Raw genomic sequence first — 16,045 nt, 5'->3', positions numbered from 1 at the left:
TTTTTATTGCACTTTCCAAGAAAAAAACCGTAATGTCTTTGGTTATTTAATCAAAAAGAATACAAATTGTTGGTCATGAATGTCAATAGTAACGTCAATGTACATTCACCGAATTTGTAAAGAAAATGTAAATAAAAAATCATGAATGCCGTTTTAATGAACGACAGGCATATCAACCATTATAACGTATCATGAAGCCAGAACACATCGACGTAAAGACCAATGTAAATGCCAATAACGAATATTCAGAAAAACGAGGTCGAAGACATAACGCCTTGGATGACCTGTCCTAATGTCCCAGACGAAACTATCCCAGGACTAGCATTTGTCTATCCCCTGGACCAGCTCATCATTGCTGAGAAGAGAGATGTCCTACACGACTTGATAGGCACGAGCGGCATAGCATACACTATCTTCAACCGCGGAGGACAAAAAGTTTTCTTGGCAGTCCTAACAAAACGCTTCCAAGCCTTTAACGTAAAAATATTCAACAACTATGGCAACGAAGTAATTAACGTAGAAAAGCCTTTCAAGATATTTGCGAATAAAGTGTTAGTTTGGGCACCGCCGGGGAACTTCGTGGGGTCGGTTCAAAAATGTCTGTCTTGCATCGATACTTACAGCGTTAAGAACCAAGTCGGGAAAAAGGTTTTGAAGATTCGTGCTGAGGGCATGTTTCATTATGCTTACAAAGTGTTCTTGGTGTATGGCAATCGTTCCATAGGCGTGGTGCAAGATAAGTTACCCACAACCATGGTTTTTGACGTCAAAAACTTCGGAGTAACCTTCCCTCCCGAACTAGACGTTAAAGATAAAACAGTGTTGCTTGGAGCGAGTTTCCTAATAGCTTGTTCGAAATATTGAAAGAAATAACAATTGTTTACAGCTATTGCATTCTGAATTGTAACTTGAACGACCAATAAATCAATAATTTCGCTACATATATGTATTTTGTTTTAATATATCAAGCTCCTGTTTAAAACGCGTGAGCAATGAAACGATGGTTCGCGTTTCAGAATTCGGCGCGACGACGATAGGCGTACAATAATTCCAATTATTTATACAAATGTTGAAATTGTTGATAGTTGAAATATTTTTTTTGTCATCAGAAGTAGGTAACCATTTCTAGCAAAATTTAGCAATGGTCAGTACCTACATTGCAGCAGCATCTGGACTTCAGAACTCACTTCGAATTCATATTATAAGTAAATGAGGTCTACAGGCACTTAGTTAAAGCAGTAAATACTTTTTTGATATCTGACCTACAGCATACAGGCTACCAGAGTAAATTGCATTGCTTTGTCCTATTCAGATTGTGCTGGTAAATAATAAGCTTTCTTAGGGTCAATTCTCACTGAAAGAGCAGCGGCCGGCAGCGGCCGTAAGAGCACGGAAAATGTAAGAGCGCGGCGCCGCGCTGCCCGCCGCGCTCGCGCTCAATCCCTTGCAATTACGGCCGCTGCCGGCCGCTGCTCTTTCAGTGGGAATTGACCCTTAAAATAAATCTGATTGACATTCTCACAATTATCTACAGAATGTATTTTGAAAAAAAAAAAAAAAAAAAAGAAAACTATAGCGCCTGCTAAATCTTACTAAGCAATGTTTGTTTTACGAGTGTTTACCTACTGTAATTTTTTGCTAGGAGTTTGAAATAAAACAATGCAATTTTAGAGAAAAAAGTAAAAGGTATTTATTCAAATAATCTTAGAAATACTGAAATCAGTCTTATTTTAACTAACGGAGGTACAGTCAACTTCAGGTCAGTGGTAACAGTTTTATTGGAAAATCGTACTTATTACTATCGAGTTAAGGTGCATGACAGTTACCACTGATGTGCGGTCTACCGTACGTAGCGGTTACTTAACTATTTAAACTTAAACGAAATTTCTGATATTCTACTTCTTGCGTTTCTTTTGCGGGGTTTTCTCTATTGCTTCTTCTTCAGCACTGCCATTGATTTCTTGTTCTTCATGAGCCTTTCTTCTCACTGGTCCCGTCTGAGTGATGGGGATGGCCCTCTCATTCTTGCTCTCAGACACCTTCGGAGCCACTACAGTCAGCACACCATCGGAAGACAGCCTGGACTCCACAGTCTCTGGGTTACAACCTTCAGGCAGGGCATACCGACGCGTAAAGTGGCGGGACACATATCCATGCTCATCTTTCCTCTCCTCGTGTTTTCCTTCAATCACCACATAACCATCCGAAGTCTTGACAGAAATCTCCTCTGGGTCAAAGTGCTGAACATCCAAATTCACTTGGAACTTGTCCTTATCAGACTTGATGGTTGAACCAACGTCCCGGGCGACTGCGGCCAAATTCCTCCACGGACGAATGTACTTGCGCACGGAGAGCATCGGCCGGTCAACTATGTCAGCCAAGAAGTCGTCCGGAGACAGATCTAATCCAAACAGCTGATCTCGAATACGACGTGGGCGTAGATCGTCAAACAAATATGGTAGAAGCGCCATTTTTCAGTTTATAAATTATCGAAGTACCTACTTTTAAACTCACTCTTAGTTTTCTTGAAAGCAAATCTCACTTGAAATTCCGCTTGGAATCTCTCTCGCTATTCACTCGGAATCGCTTGCGTTTAGTTCAATACTGACGCCGATAGAGGCGCGCGCAACTTTTATATTTCCTGTCGACGAAAAAGACATTTTCGAGTAGCTTCGACAAGATTCCATTTAATTCTAGAACATGTGAACAGCGACATCTGTTAGGGAGTAGCGTAAATGTATTACAATGGAATGAAACTTTTAGTATCCATTCGACAATAGATGGCGCTTTGATAAAAATTATTATTTATTCTTGATTTAGATAAAATTACTTATCTTTTCAGATTCATTAGCCATTCTTTTAATTGTAAATCTAATTTGTGTTATTGTTAAAAGCACAAGATTAATTTTGTGCCCTAGAATCCTTGGGCACCAAAAAATATTATCTCTATATTCCGCTAGAGGGCAAACAATGATTCCACAACTTGCAAAACAGGATCTCCCGGTGCCAGAACATTGTGGAAAGATGCAATGGCTTGGGGGAATGATCGAGAAACTACAGATAATATGCATTAAAATACAAAATATATTCTATTCTATTTTTAGTTACTGAAATTGCACGGCATCAATATTTAACAAGTTGACTCATAGGTACTGCGTTAGAAAATGGTATTGTCATCGTTAGACTGATCTAAACAAAGGAAGAAAGGATAGCACAAGTATAGAATAAATTAACAAAAGTAACACTTTAATTACATTACACGCAGAATTATTGATTGATCCTTGCTAATTGACATTGATTTTATTCTATTAAAGTCATGTCATTGACCCGTCCGTCGCCTCGCACTATCAGCCCGTAGAAACTACCGACTACCGACTTCCGTAATTTTCTTGCAAGTTAAACCTATCTACCTAATGTAATGCAAAGTATTCTTGAATTAAAATGATATTAATCATTTCCACGTTATCATCTCGTGACTATTTTAAAAGCTTAAACATTTATTTTTTGTAAATTAACCTACAAATTATCACCACGTGTATGTCTGCTTAATCATCGGAACGCAGAGCGCGCGAATTTTTTTAGTCATCAATCTGACGACACACTATCGTATGTTGTAAAAGAGTTAACTGTGTATGTATAGGTAGGTATTACTTGTAAGTAGATTCATAGATTTACAAGACTCTGTTCAAACATCAATGAAATGCATTAATGTAGGTACCTAATTTGTAAATTGTAAGTCAGCCGTACTATTTTCCTACAATGTTGCAGGAATGCGAGCTGTGTACTTTTGAATGAACTAGGTAGATGAAAGTAGCTAGCAGAAAATATATTATAATTTTAAACATTGTATTCGCAAAACTCAATCATGCGGTACTTGATATTCATTTAAAATCTCTTATCACATTCCTAGTAGTGGGTTCGTATTAGTCATCTAATTTCAAGTACCTTACAAGAATGAAATTGAATCACGCCCTAGCAAGCGAGGCTTGAAAACGTTCTAGAAAACGCCGGCATCATATTGATTTTATGGAACCGACAGATGCAGACAATGCAAGTTAGCATGCGAGCTAAAAGGTGCATTTGAATAGGTACTTTTTTTTAACACCACGCTGCGTTAACTTTACAAATTGCATTAAGAACTTGTTATGTACAAAGTTACGCAGGTACCACGCACAGTGAGCTATGATTACGAACGAAAGAAATGGGTAACCCTACGTTAGTTTCTGCATGCGCTACTTGGGTAAAAATAAACGCTCAATAAGACAAGAACACGTGTAGGTCCATAACAATAAATCAGGTTATAATAAAGTTTATTAATATTCTTTGTTTCCCGTTTGTACAAAGAACTGTCTAGATAGAACCAAAACCGCATTGTTTCCGGCAGATACCGGCGTATCATTTACCCGGCAAATCTATGTAAGTTATAAACTGCATGTTATTTTGGAAAAGGTCAATTAGTATAAAATGCTATATATTTGGTGCATTCACATCATTGTGTTCTTGTATAGGGCGTAGATCTAAAATAAAACACCTGCAGAGTACCTAAAGTCATAATCAATACAGTTTCTAGACCTTGTGTTGCCAACATCTATAGAACGGAAAACGTAGATTTTTTATTTTATACTAATGCAATCTAGACTTTGAAATGAACTGCGAAATAAACAAAAAACGATGAAACATAAGTTAATAAAATAATATAATTAACACCTCAAAAGTAAACAAATGTGACGAGACTACTAGGTAACTATTACAGTAATCTCTGCTACTAGCACTGTGTTGTGAATTGAACTTTTTACTCGTTTTTTTATTTGCTAGAAATGCATCATTTTATAAAGGTAAGTATTCACTGGATTAGTTAGTGAGGATAATTAAACCTAAAGCTAATTAAAGCTAACAAGTAAAAAAAATCATTAAACACAGAATTTAGGATTTATTTTATAAACATTGAGAACTAATTAAGATTTAGATATAATACTTTTCTATGTATAAAATATCTCGTTAGATGCAAATCGCAGTAAAAGTTGTCCACTTGAAGATTCTGTCTGATAGAAAAAGACCAGTAAATGACAATATGTATAATAAAACAAATACGATTATTTTATTTTCTGGTATCACCAGACATTTCATTGAACTTGACATATATGTTACGGCGGATGACACTAGCGCTGACGGCGGGCAAAAGTCGAACTACACGCCGGATAAGGTTCGAAGGTTCTAGTAGAAACCAGCAAAGTAGTGAAAAATATATGTTCATCAATGTAACTAACAGAGATGTTGTTTGCTATAGGAATATTTCGATGTAAACTTCTAGTTTCGACTTATTTTGCCTGTACTTTCATACAAAATTATAAAGATTTCACTAAATTTTTGGAAGGATCTCGAAGTTTCTAGAATGTTCCACAGAAAATCTTTACCACGATACTAGCGCCGCCGCTCGACAAATAGAGAATTCATAAAACTCGTGGCAGATGCTGCAAACATTTTGTATATTCAAGTTTTGCATTTCATGCTTCCAGTGAGTGAAATAGTTAGATTTGGTATAAAATATTTATACAAAACAACAAACATAAAAAATATGATTCTGCTTTTGATGACGAGAACTTTATAGTTTTCTTATCCTACTTTACCTAAGATATTAATAATTTTAATTCGGTTATTTCTCTTTATCGACATATATTATTTACGGAATTTGGCGAATAGTGATAGAGTTTAATATAATGGAGAGTCCATTATATTAAACTGAAGAAGTCATGTCATAATTTTAAAGTATGGCTTCTTAGACTATAGTTTTTTTTTGTGGCCTAATGTGAATCATTATTATTAGTTAATGGTGAAGGCGGCCTGTTGACATTCAAATCAAGATATATTTGAAGGCGTATGGTGTATAACTATTTAAAAAAAAAACATTTAAATGTTTTGCTCCTCTCCTTAAAACTTTTTTCATCCCAATAACACTTTAGAATATCGACTTTCTTGCACAAACATGTACTTTCTGATAAATGTAAATATTCTTAAAGAAATATGTTCCTACTGTATTGAACCCCTGATGAGTAGCGCGCCAAATCTAGATATTTCCACTCGCTAACAGATGGCGCTTGCGTGTGGAGTCTATATAAGCAATCTGACATGCTGCCCGGCGTCATTTAAATCAAGAAACGCGAAGTGAGAGATACGCTGCGATTCCACGCGATCTTATAACACGTGTATAATATAACCGCGCTAGTCAAGTCAAGAAGTATTCTGTGCTACAAACGTTACTTTTAACCTGAGAACTCTTTATATTAAGTGAAACAGTTAAAATGCCCGAAGAAATGCAGACCGATGTCGCGGAGGTGGAGACCTTCGCCTTCCAGGCGGAGATCGCCCAGCTCATGTCCCTGATCATCAACACATTCTACTCCAACAAAGAAATCTTCCTCCGTGAGCTGATTTCCAACTCTTCTGACGCCTTGGACAAGATCCGGTATGAGTCACTCACCGACCCATCGAAGCTGGACAGCGGCAAGGAGCTGTACATCAAGATCATCCCCAACAAGAGCGAAGGTACACTTACAATTATTGATACCGGTATTGGTATGACCAAGGCTGACCTCGTCAATAACCTTGGTACCATCGCCAAGTCGGGAACCAAGGCCTTCATGGAGGCTCTTCAGGCAGGCGCTGACATCAGCATGATTGGTCAGTTCGGTGTGGGTTTCTACTCATGCTACTTGGTGGCTGACCGCGTGACTGTTCACTCGAAGCACAATGATGACGAGCAGTACATGTGGGAGTCATCAGCGGGAGGCTCATTCACAGTCCGCCCCGACCACGGCGAGCCCCTCGGTCGCGGTACCATGATCGTACTACACATCAAGGAAGACCTCACTGAGTATCTTGAAGAGCACAAGATCAAGGAAATCGTTAAGAAGCACTCACAGTTCATCGGCTACCCCATCAAACTGATGGTGGAGAAGGAACGCGAGAAGGAATTGTCTGATGACGAGGCCGAGGAGGAGAAGAAAGAGGACGAGAAGGAGGACGACAAACCCAAGATTGAGGATGTCGGCGAGGATGAGGAGGAGGACAAGAAGGATAAGAAGAAGAAGAAGACCATCAAGGAGAAGTACACGGAGGATGAGGAGCTTAACAAGACCAAGCCCATCTGGACCCGCAACGCTGATGACATCACACAGGAGGAGTATGGTGACTTCTACAAATCCCTCACCAACGACTGGGAAGACCACCTGGCCGTCAAGCACTTCTCTGTTGAAGGTCAGCTAGAGTTCAGAGCACTTCTGTTTGTGCCCCGCCGTGCTCCCTTCGACTTGTTTGAAAACAAGAAGCGCAAGAACAACATCAAGCTGTACGTGCGCAGGGTGTTCATCATGGACAACTGTGAGGACCTCATCCCTGAGTACCTGAACTTCATCAAGGGTGTGGTCGACAGTGAGGACCTGCCCCTCAACATCTCTCGTGAGATGCTCCAACAAAACAAAATCCTCAAAGTAATTAGGAAGAACTTAGTTAAGAAATGCTTAGAACTCTTCGAGGAGTTAGCTGAGGACAAGGAGAACTACAAGAAGTATTACGAACAGTTCAGCAAGAACCTGAAGCTTGGCATCCACGAGGACTCTCAGAACAGGTCCAAACTGGCTGACTTGCTCCGCTACCACACATCTGCCTCCGGTGATGAGGCATGCTCCCTCAAGGAGTATGTATCCCGCATGAAGGAGAACCAGAAACACATCTACTACATCACTGGTGAGAACCGTGACCAGGTAGCCAACTCTTCATTTGTTGAGCGAGTCAAGAAGCGTGGTTATGAAGTTGTCTACATGACTGAGCCCATTGATGAGTATGTAGTACAACAGATGAGGGAGTACGATGGCAAGACTCTTGTCTCAGTCACAAAGGAGGGACTGGAACTCCCTGAGGATGAGGAGGAAAAGAAGAAGCGTGAGGAAGACAAGGTCAAGTTCGAAGGCCTCTGCAAGGTGATGAAGAACATCCTTGACAACAAAGTCGAGAAGGTTGTTGTGTCCAACCGTCTGGTTGAGTCACCCTGCTGCATCGTCACTGCTCAGTATGGTTGGTCAGCCAACATGGAGCGTATTATGAAGGCCCAGGCTCTCCGTGACACATCCACCATGGGTTACATGGCAGCTAAGAAGCACCTTGAGATCAACCCTGACCATTCCATTGTCGAGACTCTGAGGCAGAAGGCGGAGGCTGACAAGAACGACAAGGCTGTGAAGGACTTGGTCATCCTGTTGTATGAGACTGCGTTGCTGTCGTCTGGCTTCACCCTGGACGAGCCACAAGTGCACGCGTCCCGCATCTACCGCATGATCAAGCTTGGTCTGGGCATCGACGAGGATGAGCCTATCCAGGTGGAGGAGTCGAGCGCCGGCGATGTGCCCCCGCTAGAGGGTGACGCTGATGACGCGTCGCGCATGGAGGAAGTAGATTAAATCTCAGCTTAGCCATGTTGTAATGGTGTTTCTTATGTGATTGTATCGCGAAGTTATTTTGTGCACTGGTGTACAGCCAAAGACTGATTTAGTTCAAATTCCATTATTCAAAATAAATGGTAACATTAACAAATTATTTACTTGTTTTATTCCCTTCCTCCTAGGACTTAAGATTAGGTACACACAAGAGACTGACACACACAGATACACCTACCTATCTACTTGGTAATATGAAGATATTGCACATAGTCCTTCATGTACAATCTTAATTAAATAGCTTGTGTAATAACATGTAACTTCAAAGGACATTGCAATATCTTTCATAGGGTTGGGTAGGTACCTAGTAATAGTTCTCACTGGGTAGGCCTATTCAACTAATTATATAATACTCTTATCACAAGTATGTCCATAATAGTAGGTATCTAACAGAGTAGATACATACTTTGTATTCTGAGTACACACACACAGATCTTTCCTATTCATGGTTATTTAGGTATTACTCGATCACGAGTTCATATCTCACGTATATAATTATACAATACATAGGTAGGTACTGTGCTATAATGCAACAAAGGTGTTGAATGCAGGGCCCTACTTAGCTATTTCTTAAGTAGGTTCATATAAATATGTACTTGCACATCCCACACAGCAGCTTATTTTGCTGAAATGCAGCGAAGATGCTGGATGCTGCACCCTGCATAAGATCTTTCACAAGTAGGTTCATAAATATGTAGGTACCTACTTGCACATCCCATACAGCATCTGATTTTTGTGCTGTTAGATAATGCATTGGAGATGTTGGCTGCTGTACCTTTCTGAGGACCCACTGTCTACAGTGCACCCACATCATTTTTCTATAATACTTAATCCTTGTATAGGCAGGTACTTAATTTTAGAACTAAATGAAGTAGGTACCTCCTTATAATACAAAATCAAACAATAGCTTTGTTTAAAGTTTCCACATTCAGGGGGTTTCCCAGACAGAGTAAAATAGTATGTTCTCCACTACATAAACCTTCCTTACTAATAAAATAAAGAGAAAACATTTATTTGTTTGTACCCTAAAATCTCTGAAGCTGAACCGTTAGAAAAATTATTTCATTGTTGGGAAGTTGCACTATCCCCCAGCAACCGGAATTTTTTTTATCCGGGTACAGGAAGTTCGCCCTGGACATAGGGAAACAGCTAAAAATATAATAAATCGTGTTTTGTTTGTTTAACCATGTCAAACAATCCAAATCGGTTCAGCCTTTATCCATCTCTTAGATTGAAAGATAAGTAAACAGAGTTACTTTCTCATCTATTCTGAATTAATTCGAAAGTTTGCTTGTATAAATAAATTGGTAAAACAAAGCCAGGGGAAATAGCTTATCTGGCTAATTTTATTTCGTTCCTATACATTTTTGGGGTATTCCCCAATCAATGTTAACCATGCCATATTTAGCTATAACATAATTCTGTTATCAAAACCGATAACAGCAGTTTTGAGCCTTCAACTAACAATCATTTAATTCAAAGACATGAAACACTATTCCCATTCTTCATCTTCCAAGGGAGATAGATACACTTAATAGACTGTAGGTAATGCTTGAGTACTTAGTCTTTATAGGTGTAAAACTGTGTGCTAGCCTACTTGTGTTAAGTTTGTATTGTTTTTTTCTTTCTTAATTTTTTATAATGGTTATCATGTGATAATGATATTTTTATTTCACTTGTTTTGTATACATTCTGGTTCTTCAAACCTTACAGACAGACATGTGTTGCTGGGGAGTTTGTTGCGCCACTTCTTCCCAGCAAAAACACATAGGAAGTGGTGAAGGGCGGGCGTTTTGGGGGCTGTCTTTTGTTTTTGACGTTCGAAAAGTGCTGATTTATCAGCCTAATTTGAATAAACGATTTTGAGTTTGAGTTTTTAACAGGTCATCGCCCTTTGAAATAACTAGGTACACACCTAATTAGTGTCAAAACATTACTTGGCGGTCTGCCCAGTAGGTGAAACTAATATTTCTGAGTTTAGGGTTCCGTGCCCAAAGGGTAAAACTGAGTCCGTCTGTCTGTTTGTCACCAGTGTTTGTATCTAATGAACTGCGATAGACAGTGCTCGTGAAGGGTTCCTTAACATTAACTTTAAACCATACAAACTTTATTTTGTTGATTGGCAGCCCTCGCACACCTATCTTAATTTTCAGTATTTGTTTTTGTAGTGGTAACATAGGTATCTGCGCGATAAACTGCCTGGCTAACATGGTTCATGAGATACAGCCTGGTGAAAGACGGACAGCAGTCTTAGAAATGTAGGTAGGTACTAGATTCGATTCCTGGTATGGTGATGATAGCGTTATGTGATGTTTGTTGGCTGGTAGGTCTGGTTGGTAGGTATAGTTAACAGTTATGTAGTAGTACAACAGTTGTGTTAGCACCCCTAGCAAGCTAATCAATACTTTGTTTCAAAAATAGTTGTACATGAGCATGCAGAGGCTTATTTATTTTTTGCTGGCACTAATTCTGATTGCTTCTCTACGTCTACTAGAAAGAAAACACATAGGTGATTTATGCAGTATTTTTACCAACAAAACCTTCCTTGAATCTACAAAGCATAACACAAATACAAAATATTTTTACAGACAAAGGGTTATAAGTCTGGTTTAGTGCACATGCTAATATTTTATATGTTTTTGTCATATCTATTAGTTTGTCCACAGGAACAGTCTTAGCAGCTTCATGGTTGACACTCTTCAATAAACCTTCTTCTTTACCCTCACCCGGTGTCAGGGACACAGGAGGCTCCAGTTGAGTGCAATAAATGGAGAGGCCCTCCGCAGAACATCCTACCAGGAACTTTAACTTATCCTTGAACCTGTATTGGCTAAATGATACCTTCACTGCATTATGTTGACTCTCCATTGTTATAGGAATCTCACTGGTCTTGCTGTCCACAATGCCAGTAGGACAACTGCCTCTAAACACAGAAGGCAAGTGTGTACTAGCCAAATGATGGCTAGGCCAGAAGCTAATTCTTCTCCAGTTATCACAAACAAAATTCACCCAAGTAATAAAGACATTACAGACATCACATTTGTTTACACCAAACATTTTACCTATTTCAAAGTCAGGCTTGCTACGCCTCAACTTAATAAGTAATATTAAAAATTGATCTTCAATGGACAAATTACATAAGTCACTTGACCTATACTTGATGTCACAGGCCATTGGCACAAGAGTTGACAGAAGAAGTGTGAATTGTGCATATGTGTCTAGCCCCGTGTAGAAATATACAGATTCATCATCGGTGACTAAATCTTTTGCAGAAAATAATCTCAAGCTGTTTGAGGTCTGCGTGCATTGAGCTCGCACCAGATATTTAGAGCAGCCGTGGCAGTGATGACTCTGTGCATGCGATCTAGTGCTGTTGCTACATTTGTCATGAGAATCATCAGCATCCATAGAGTCACGTTTTTGGCTATCACTGGAGATTCTTTCACGATATTTCCTGTGTCTGCGACCTTTTCGTCGCTTCAGCCTTGCGAGATTCAGTCTTGATAATGAACTTGAATTCCATTCGAAAATCGATGGCACCGCATTCTTCTTCAGGAACCTGTGGAGTGGCGCTCGCCCTGAAATATACAAATCGTAATTACAAATGTGCTCAGCGCTAGGCCTCACTTTAGGGCTGATTTATCTCAGTGTGGCGAATATTATCAACTTATTACCTGTGTAGATGCCCGCATTGTCGAATTCCTTCTTATTACCTGCGTATATGCCTGCATTGATAAATTCCTTCTTAGTACTTAGTCAGTGGGTCATTCCTAGAGCATTCTAGGTACTACTCTACATACATTAGGGCCTCCAGTAGACGTCTACGAGAGGTCAGGTCAAACCTCACCACCATTTGAAGGATATTCACCCATTATACCTTGTCGCAAGAGGCCGGACCCTGCTGCTCTAGGCAGCATTATAAGATTGAAATTACCGTTACTAACCAGGAAAGCCAACAGGCCTCATGTAGTCGGAATCATGAAAATGCTTTCGACAGACTCTTGCTCCTTTTGGAACAAAATCAACGCGCTTTATAGCCTCGAGCCATCGTCTTCTTAGTTCTGCGTCTTTCGGGAAACTATGGTTTGCCTTTTCCCTACACAGAGGAACGCTACATCGCGTCATTATTAAAATTTTTGTTATATCGTGTATTAATAATAACAATGGGTCACAAAAAACTCATAATATTATTTTAGAATTTTGGAAATAAAAATTTTTGATCCGTACCCTGAGCTAATTTGGCATTACTTTGACATTTCATCAGTGTTCGTTTGGTTCATTTATTTTGAATGAAAAACAAAATAGTAACTATAAGATATTTTATGAAAACGCCATCTAGTATCCAATAGCTAAGGTGAAATACTTGGACTAAGGAGTCTGCAATGTTCGAGAAATAACTTGAAAACGGAAGGTACGCCTACTTGCTTCGATTCTCTTTACTAACATTTTACTAAATGCTTTATATGATTTCCTTTTTGATGTTTCTAATAGTTATTATGGACACTATTCCGAGGTGCCTATGGCTAAAAACAGATACTCAAATCAATTACGTGAAACGTTAACTTTGCCCTGTTTATTTAGTTAGGAGTAGGAGACAATCCTTAGTTTTGATTCGAAACGAATTATTTCACACCTTCAAAAATAATCTGCCATCCTAATAATTTGCCCTTTAACGGCTTGCGCATCTAGGTTAGATAATATTGATTTCAGATGCATCTAGAAAAATGTTCGAGCTACAATCTGACGTCAGCCGCATCTGAATGACGTCAATATTGAAGAACAGAGAATGATGCGACAACTACATAGATACGTAGCTAGGTAGATCTAGATATGTCTGAAATATTTCCAGTTCTAGAGTTCTAGAAACACCTGTCTGTTACGTCAATTGGAAGCTAAGAGAACTATGCAAGTGAGAGAAGTAATTAAGATCAAGTCTATACTATGAGGATAAAAAGCTACACTCTTACGCCTATGATCCACAAAGTACTTCTCTCATGAAATAAGTATTTAAAGAATATTAGTCCAAAGCTACCGTTATTTACAGGCAGTCCAAGTTAAAAAAAGTTTATATTGTAAATAGGTAGGCTTAAATTAGCACTTTATTCAAGTCAAAATATTACAATTCCTAGTGTTACTGTTATTAGTTGCTAGTCTAGTTAGGTAATTCTCTTTTATCTAAGATTACAAGGTCTAGGTATTACCTATTATAAGACTATAAGCTCAGATCCAAGAAAAAGACTATAAGTAAGTACTTATTCAATCCCTAACCCTTATCTTTCAAAAAATTAAAAACGTAATTTATACATTCGTAAAAATTATATTGTAGAACAAAAATGCATTGTTAGAGCATACGAGAAGGTTCGTCGGTGACCAAGTTTCTCCGGGGCCGAGAGCAGGGCAGGGTGACTTTTCTCGAATGTTCGGGCAAAGCCCACACGTTGAGAAAGTACCTCATCATAAGAATGGAAGAGAAAGTTCTTTATTATAAACTGATTTCATAAGTACCTAGTAAGTTCTATTAGTTAAAATATTTCTATGGAGTGAATTCAAGTCTGAAAGAGAATGCTGAACATGAAAGCTGGTACAACCTGGCTGGTAACCTAATATATCGTAGAAATTATTAGTGATTTAAATTATTAGGTTCATTTTTTCAAGAAATCAATCGTTTGCGAGAATTTTGATCATATTGTACCTAGTTGTAGGTATGTATTTTAGAGTCTATAGGTTGATGTATGAGCATACAGCGCAATGTATCGAAAATTGGAACTAAGCATTACCCTTTTTTGTTTCACTTGCTCCTGCTCCACCTGCGTCTTAACGCGTAAAATTTTGGCGTTACACAGATGTGGCCAACGTTTTAATGGCATTTTATACAAATGGCATTATTAATAGCATTAAACGTTAATGCTACTGCTCCATCTGCGTTAGCGTTAACGTTAATTTCAATGGCCAACTACACGTTACATAGGGCATTAAAAATGCGTGTTGGCTACACTTAGGTTACAATTCCGCAAAGAGTTAATCCCTCATGAAGTCACGCGTTAACACACATTAAAGAGGTTAAACTCAGACACACAAAATAATTCTAAACACTAAAGCTTTCTCATTTGACCATTCCATTATCGTCAATATCGTGCTCGTAAAATGCAGTTACCGCTTAAACAAAGTATCTACACTCGTCCTTGCATGCGTGCAATGAGATGGCATTAATGTAGCCAACATCACTTAGTGCGCTAAGCTACGCACTAAAACCCTTTGATGTGTCCAAAAAACCGACACCCGAGTTATCGCTTATGCTCCTGCTCCACCTGCGTCTTAACGCGTAAAATTTTGGCGTTACACAGATGTGGCCAACGTTTTAATGGCATTTTATACAAATGGCATTATTAATAGCATTAAACGTTAAGCGATAACTCGGGTGTCGGTTTTTTGGACACATCAAAGGGTTTTAGTGCGTAGCTTAGAGCGCTAAGTGATGTTGGCTACATTAATGCCATCTCATTGCACGCATGCAAGGACGAGTGTAGATACTTTGTTTAAGCGGTAACTGCATTTTACGAGCACGATATTGACGATAATGGAATGGTCAAATGAGAAAGCTTTAGTGTTTAGAATTATTTTGTGTGTCTGAGTTTAACCTCTTTAATGTGTGTTAACGCGTGACTTCATGAGGGATTAACTCTTTGCGGAATTGTAACCTAAGTGTAGCCAACACGCATTTTTAATGCCCTATGTAACGTGTAGTTGGCCATTGAAATTAACGTTAACGCTAACGCAGATGGAGCAGTAGCAACTAAAATACTTCTAGAGTCCTGTTATAAGAATAACGTTATCGTCTCAGATCGAAGAATTGATCTGAGGTTATCGTATGACGCATTCTTAAAATTCTGTAAATAGTTGCAAATTAAAATATATGAAAGAGACGAGAATTTTATTTATCCCAGCACCCATATTCAAATGTAAACACATTTATCATTTTAAAATTCTAAAAATAAGTTATAAAAAGTAATAAATAAATAAAGGCAAAGCAATTTAGTCCAACCGTTATTTTCGCACGTAAACATGAGGGGTAGAAAATTCTAGGCGACCTTTTCTGGGCTTCGAGGGCGAGCCCCCGCAAAACAGCTGTGTTTGCATGTAAACAAACAAAATAGTACATAAATCTATTGCCATCTCTGTCACGCTTTGCGTCATTCATTGATTCATAGAACGGAATGGTACGCGCCGAATTCCCGCGCGTTTTCTAGAAAATTTTGTCTATTATTGCCAGTAGGTAAACTTCAATGTACCCATTTTTTACAATTTGCATGAACTAAGTTGTTTTTATTTTTTAGAAATATAACTCACTGACTTGAATGATTTATCTAAGGATAAAATGATATATTACCTAAAATATTTACAAGATTGTGTAATAAACATATATTTTTTTAATACCAAATCAATAATAAGCGTTTTTTTCTTATTTAATTATAATTGTTGTTTTAAAATGAAGTGTGTACATCTATATTTAAATAATAGTTTTTTTTATTAATTTCGCTAAACAATAAATAATACCG

General features: G+C 38.4%; 4 protein-coding genes and 1 long non-coding RNA gene across 6 annotated transcripts; 3 read left to right on the top strand and 2 right to left on the bottom strand.

The window, feature by feature from the left end:
• The first annotated feature begins 228 nt into the window (after window positions 1-228).
• On the top strand, window positions 229-864 carry LOC124642813 (phospholipid scramblase 2-like). Its single transcript, XM_047181478.1, has one exon. The coding sequence runs from the start codon at window positions 229-231 to the stop codon at window positions 862-864; it is 636 nt and encodes a 211-aa protein (XP_047037434.1).
• An 801-nt stretch (window positions 865-1,665) lies between these two features.
• On the bottom strand, window positions 1,666-2,592 carry LOC124642780 (protein lethal(2)essential for life-like). Its single transcript, XM_047181418.1, has 2 exons — window positions 1,850-2,592; window positions 1,666-1,747 (listed from the first exon to the last, which is right to left on the bottom strand). The coding sequence occupies exon 1, from the start codon at window positions 2,469-2,471 to the stop codon at window positions 1,896-1,898; it is 576 nt and encodes a 191-aa protein (XP_047037374.1). The 5' UTR covers window positions 2,472-2,592; the 3' UTR covers window positions 1,666-1,747; window positions 1,850-1,895.
• Window positions 2,593-6,127: 3,535 nt separating this feature from the next.
• LOC124642625 (heat shock protein 83) lies at window positions 6,128-8,589 on the top strand. Its single transcript, XM_047181141.1, has one exon. It carries the CDS (start codon window positions 6,300-6,302, stop codon window positions 8,451-8,453), a length of 2,154 nt encoding a protein of 717 aa, XP_047037097.1. The 5' UTR covers window positions 6,128-6,299; the 3' UTR covers window positions 8,454-8,589.
• A 1,335-nt stretch (window positions 8,590-9,924) lies between these two features.
• LOC124642630 lies at window positions 9,925-11,284 on the top strand. Its single transcript, XR_006985797.1, has 2 exons — window positions 9,925-10,030; window positions 11,156-11,284. It is a non-coding gene; the product is annotated as an uncharacterized LOC124642630 (long non-coding RNA).
• LOC124642629 lies at window positions 11,000-12,742 on the bottom strand. 2 transcript variants are annotated; one of them, XM_047181144.1, is made up of 3 exons: window positions 12,434-12,742; window positions 12,164-12,214; window positions 11,000-12,067 (listed from the first exon to the last, which is right to left on the bottom strand). In XM_047181144.1, the coding sequence occupies exons 1-3, from the start codon at window positions 12,612-12,614 to the stop codon at window positions 11,004-11,006; spliced, it is 1,296 nt and encodes a 431-aa protein (XP_047037100.1). In that variant the 5' UTR covers window positions 12,615-12,742; the 3' UTR covers window positions 11,000-11,003. The 2 variants fall into 2 exon arrangements, with proteins under 2 accessions (XP_047037100.1, XP_047037101.1); XM_047181145.1 differs by lacking the exon at window positions 12,164-12,214.
• Between the last annotated feature and the right edge of the window lie 3,303 nt (window positions 12,743-16,045).

The sequence above is a fragment of the Helicoverpa zea genome, chromosome 25, assembly GCF_022581195.2.
Source record: "Helicoverpa zea isolate HzStark_Cry1AcR chromosome 25, ilHelZeax1.1, whole genome shotgun sequence".
Taxonomy (NCBI): domain Eukaryota; kingdom Metazoa; phylum Arthropoda; class Insecta; order Lepidoptera; family Noctuidae; genus Helicoverpa; species Helicoverpa zea.
Note: the sequence above shows the minus strand (reverse complement) of the source record. Positions and strands in the feature narration are given on the sequence as shown.